The 5,797-nt window shown below is 46.6% G+C and overlaps 1 protein-coding gene across 1 annotated transcript in view; it reads left to right on the top strand.

The window, feature by feature from the left end:
* The window catches only part of LOC112076948 (malate dehydrogenase, cytoplasmic-like), a 7,551-nt gene extending 2,122 nt beyond the window's left edge, over positions 1-5,429 (top strand). The window contains 9 exon segments of the mRNA XM_024143579.2: positions 279-454; positions 3,481-3,594; positions 3,782-3,901; positions 4,019-4,096; positions 4,318-4,333; positions 4,336-4,430; positions 4,839-4,928; positions 5,225-5,310; positions 5,312-5,429. Coding sequence (XP_023999347.1) covers positions 279-454; positions 3,481-3,594; positions 3,782-3,901; positions 4,019-4,096; positions 4,318-4,333; positions 4,336-4,430; positions 4,839-4,928; positions 5,225-5,310; positions 5,312-5,345 — 809 coding nt within the window. The 3' untranslated portion in view covers positions 5,346-5,429.
* The last annotated feature ends 368 nt before the right edge of the window (positions 5,430-5,797 follow it).

The raw sequence follows: 5,797 nt of genomic DNA, 5'->3' as shown, positions 1-5,797 counted from the left end.
AATGTGCTCACCGTCCTGTGGGGGCCCCACCGAGCCTGTAGAGATTAATTAGACAACGCTGTAGTAAAACCTTTAACAATTAAAACTGGATAATAAAGACTACTTTTTCTTCTGTTTGTCAGTCCTGCACCCTGTTGTATATTTGCTTCGTCTAGAGGTCATTCCCACAGACAAGGAAAGAAACCTACAAGTGTCTTATAGAACACGTCCAGATAGTCACGCGTGAAGACTATTTGATACGACTGAACAAGCCCCTGTTTATTCCATTCTGTTTTCAGAGGTCATCTCCACGGACAAGGAGGAGGTTGCCTTTAAGGACCTGGACGCTGCCATCCTGGTGGGCTCCATGCCCAGGAGAGAGGGTATGGAGAGGAAGGATCTGCTCAAGGCTAACGTGGCCATCTTCAAGAGCCAGGGGGCCGCGCTGGAGAAGTACGCCAAGAAAACTGTCAAGGTGAGATGATAGACAGAGCCCACAGACAGGGTTTGTCGGCTGTGTCTGGTGACTGTCAATGTGTCCCTAAATGTCTATGCAGACTTCGCTGTCTGTCAACTAAGCGGTACCCTGTGTTTGTGGTATAGTGTAAGCCATGTGTCCTTAGACATGGAGAGGACTCGTGATGCTGCCACCTCAGAGCTGTTGAAATTCAGTTCACCACGTGTTGGGCTCTTATTCCTATGGAAAGACTGGCCTGGAATGCCAGTGGTGTGTGTGCACGCATTGTTTGTGTTTTTTTTTGAGCGTGTGTTTTGATTTAAAAATCTAGCTGTCTGCATGTCTGCAACACTATCCACCTATCTGGTCTGTAAGTTAACGTTGTGTCACCCTGGCTGGGTTCATCCAGGAGTCGTCTAGAAGCTCACGTGTATCCCCTGACTGGGTTCCATCCAGGAGTCTGGTTAGAAGCCTCACGTTGTATCCACCTGGCTGGGTTCCATCCCAGGAGTCGGTCTAGAAGCCTCACGTTGTATCCACCGACTGGGTTCTATCCAGGAGTCGTCTAGAAGCCTCACGTTGATCACCCTGGCTGGTTCATCCGGAGTCGGTCTAGAAGCCTCACGTTGTATCCCCCTGGCTGGTTCCTCCAGGGTTAGTCTAGAAGCTCACGTTGTATCCCCTGGCTGGGTTCCATCCCAGGAGTCAAGGGAGCATTCTGATTCTCTGCTGCTCCACAAGTGTGCACTTGGACATTTACCTTCATGATTTACAAAATAAATGGCCCTGGTGTGAGAATATGGTGGAAACTATAGAATTATAAGAGTCATTTTAACAGTAGAGAATAGGAACTCCAAGGACTGGATGGTCCTGACTAGTGCCAGTGGAACTGTGGGGTGTTGTGAGGAGGCCTGTTGGCCTCAGTCCAACACCTGTTGCTAGATCAGTGTCTGTCAGACTGTGACTGCTTGTGTGTGCTGGCAGTTTGTCCTGCACCCTTGTCATTTCTTCCCCAAGTGACCTTGTTGCAAACTTACCATGTTTTTCAGGCAGCGTGCAAGGCTGAAGCTGCCATGATGAACGTCTTCAACCTTGCACGCTGCCTGACTGTCTAGCAGGCGTCTTCAACCTTGCACGCTGCCTGACTGTCTAGCAGGGCGTTTCAACCTGCACGCTGTCTGACTGTCTAGCAGGCGTCTTCAACCTTGCACGCTGTCTACTGCTGCAGGCGTTGCACGTGCTACTGCTAGCAGGCGTCTTCAACCTTGCACGCTGCTGACTGTCTAGCAGGGCGTCTTCAACCTTGCACGCTGCCTGTCTAGCATGGCGTCTCACTTGCGCACTGACTGTCTAGCATGGTGTCTCCAACCTGCACGTCAGGCAGCGAGCTTTGGAATTCTCCCTCTACTCACAGGTGGTCCAGTTTCAAGTAGCTTTTAAATAAATATTTTTTCTACTTGGTACATAGACACTGCATACATGGCTATATTGCATTGATAATGGATCAAACATTTAAGTTGGACTAAAATGCAACATGACTTGTACATTTTGTTACATTCATAACAATATGTACAATGTATATATGCCCTCTTAGTCTCACGTTGCTTCGTCTCATCACTCTGTTTAAGTTAAATGTGCGGTGCATCTCAATCCGCTATGGACTCTTCTACATCTACAGTCATGTTCGTCAGACCGTGAGCACTCTGACATCTTCTACTTAAGTCATGTTCGTCAGCACCCGACTGCTGCAAGACAAGTACTGAGCTATTCTCTACTCATCACAGTCTCTTGTCATGACGTACACTCATGAATCATCTTCTACACTCACAGTATTTCTAGACGTACCACTTGACACTTTACATCTATATATAAGTACCTCTTCATCTCACATCATGACGTTATCAGACCACTGGTTGTTATCTTTGGACAAATTCATCTTCACTTCATACAATCTACAGTCATTACTTGTCTACGATTCTTACAGTCATGCTAGATCGTCTACCCCGTAGAAGTCACATTCCTGATACACTCACTCTACATTCTACTCTTCGACATCTACAGTCATGTTCGTCAGACCGTGAGCACTGCTGAAGCACTCTACTCTTGAGTACAGATACATTCTTCTAACACTCTCACATCTACAGTCATGTTCGTCAGACCGTGAGCACGTCACATAGAACAATTGAATCACTCTTCTACATCTACAGTCTGTTCGTCAGACCGTGAGCGACTCTGAAAATCACTCTTCTAGACATCTGACAGCCTACTTGAAAAACTCAGCATCTCTCTATGTCCGTCTACGATCCGTTGAGGCACTTTTGAATCACTCTCTCTACACATCGTAGCGGAGTCTATCGTGTCAAGTCAGACTCTGAGCTCACACGCTGAAAACTCAATCATCTTCTAACATCTTACATCACGTCAGACCGTTGGACTCTGAAATCACTCTCTCTACAATCTACCAGATCGTTCGTCAGACCGTGAGACACTCTGAAAATCACTCTCCTACATCTACATCGTATCATCAGTGTTCGTCAGACCGTGGAGACACTCTGATAATCACTCTTCTACATCTACACAGTGTGTCGTCAGACCGTGAGACACTCTGAAAATCACTCTTCTACATCTACAGTCATGTTCGTCAGACCGTGAGCACTCTGAAATCACTCTCCTACATCTACAGTCATGTTCGTCAGACCGTGAGACACTCTGATAATCACTCTTCTACATATACAGTCATGTTCGTCAGACCGTGAGACGCTCTGAAAAATCACTCTTCTCTCAAACGTCTGTAGCGTCCAAACTGGTTGGAAACTCTCAGATGAGACGGGCAGGAACATGACGGTGGTCTGTTTTGTTCTACCAGCCTGCGGCTCGTCTGTACCTGCTTCTGTTTATAGTGTCTGAACCGTTTGGGTTAAAACTGTGACCCCACTGTGGAAAGGGAGGGTCTCCCCAGCACCATGGGTTCTCCGTCTTGCTCTCTGTGTGGTGTACGACTGTCCTGACTGTTTTATAACATTGTCTCTCCATTGTCTCGTCAGGTCCTGGTGGTAGGTAACCCAGCCAACACCAACTGTCTGATCGCAGCCAAGTCTGCCCCGTCCATCCCCAAAGAGAACTTCTCCTGCCTTACCCGTCTGGACCACAACCGGGCCGCTCTCAGGTACCTGTTGTGAAGTGGTTGTTTTGTTCCCTTGAACCCCCTGAATTAATATTGTTACTTCAATCCCTCATGATGACTGAGTCTGTCTGTACTTGAACTGTAGTGGGTGTTAAGTTTCATTGGGGACAAATAAAGTGGGTGTGGATTATCTTATAGATGGTAATATCATCCTTACACAGCTCTCTTGCCTCCCTCCCCAGGTTGCGATGCGCTGCGGCGTGCCAGCCACCCAAGTGAAGAACGTGATCATCTGGGGCAACCACTCGTCCACCCAGTACCCAGACGTCCACCACTGCAAGGTGATATATCATTATCACAATGTTATGAAATGAAGTATTTATTATCCACTGCAAGGCAGTAGTGAATATTATATGGTAATATTTAACATGTGATTATAATTGTTTTGCTACTCCAAGGTCAACATGGCGGGCAGCGACCTGGCCTGCTTCGCCGCTGTTAAGGACGATGACTGGCTCAAAGGGTCCTTCATTTCTGTGAGTTTACTCTACTGTAAAACACATTATCTGGCTATGTGATTTAACTTTAAACCCCCCCCTTAGAGGTGGTCCAAGGGAAGTAACCTCTGACCTTCTCCATGTGTTTTGATAAGGGGAGGAATCCTGGGAAGATGAATTGAGACAGCTGAAGAAGACTACTGGAGTAGGGATGATGAGACATTTTCTAAGGCAGCTCTTCCTCTCCTCTTCCCTCTCAGACAGTGCAGCAGAGGGGGGTGCGGTTATCGCGGCCAGGAAGCTGTCCAGTGCCATGTCTGCAGCCAAGGCTATCTGTGACCACATGAGGGACATCTGGTCAGGCACTCCTGAGGTCAGCTAAGAGGGGTCCTATGGGACAATTCGTGGCTTTAAGATACAGAGTTAGGATTAGTTTACCCTACCCAAATCTACATCGTAACCATTAAGGCTATGTTTTATTAACTCCTAATCTATAGTGCACTCTACTATTTAAAGTATGGATGCGTCCCAATTCTCCACCCTTCTCCCAGAGTGTGCACTCCCACAATTCCAGACAGTCATGGATTAAAAAGTAATGAATTGGTATAATATTTGGCTAGAGGCCATTGTTACGTTTATGAGATGTGTGTAGTTGCACACTTTGGTAAGAGGGTGGAGAATCGTGGTGCAGCCTGTCTTTAGGTTAATGGTTCCTGAACGCAGCCTGTCTTTGTGTTAATGGTTCCTGAACGCAGCCCTAACCTCTGTCTTGTGTTTGCAGGGAGAGTTTGTCTCCATGGGTGTCTACTCCAGCAGTAACTCCTATGGTGTCGCTGAAGACCTCATCTACTCATTCCCTGTTCACATCAAGGTGAGACAGATCCCTGACACTCTGCTCTCTACACTCCTCCATACTAAGGCTACGTTTACACAGGCAGCACAATTCTGATCTTTTGCCCAATTATTGGCGAAAGATCTTATCTGATTGGGAAAAGATCATAATTGTGCTGCATGGTCAGCTGTCATCACCACTTAACCAGAGAGCTCTGCTATTATTGACTATAAACTGGTGCTCTAGTCTATGACCAGCTACCTATTGCAGTGGGAAGTTAATCACTTTGGCCTATTATTCAATATACATTGTTCTCCTGTCTTTGTAATCCTCAGGACAAGCAGTGGAAGATTGTGGATGGGTTGGCCATCAACGACTTCTCCCGAGGCAAGATGGACGCCACTGCAGCTGAGCTGGTGGAGAGAGGATACCGCCGTCACCTTCCTCAGCGCTTGACTACGCTCCCAGCCACGGCAACCAACCCGGCAACATCACTTGGACGCAGAACCCACACCTCCAGACTCACGTCTGTGATGCCGCATTCACGTGCTACTCGGAACTTAGGAAACTCTGATATCCAACTTGGAAGTTCCATATGAACGGTTTAACTTTATACGTTTTACAGCATTTTTTTTATTTTTAGACCGGAGTTTCTGGTCATTCTGATGGCACATGAACATGGCATGATACTCACTGATGCAGCTCTGTGTCCAAAACATTAATGTTACACACTTCTGAACAGGTTATCCCTGTTTGGTGGTTACCATGCTTACCATGGAATGGAGAATTGTTATGGGTAGTTGATGCACTTGTAGTTACTATGACGATCATTGTTCAACGGTTAATTGTTGCTCAGTCAGAACAATAAAATCAGCAAACAATGTATAGTCCTTTTTGTGTTTCTAGAT

This window comes from Salvelinus sp. IW2-2015, unplaced genomic scaffold (genome assembly GCF_002910315.2).
Source record: "Salvelinus sp. IW2-2015 unplaced genomic scaffold, ASM291031v2 Un_scaffold4154, whole genome shotgun sequence".
In the NCBI taxonomy this organism is placed as follows: Eukaryota; Metazoa; Chordata; class Actinopteri; order Salmoniformes; family Salmonidae; genus Salvelinus; species Salvelinus sp. IW2-2015.
Note: the sequence above shows the minus strand (reverse complement) of the source record. Positions and strands in the feature narration are given on the sequence as shown.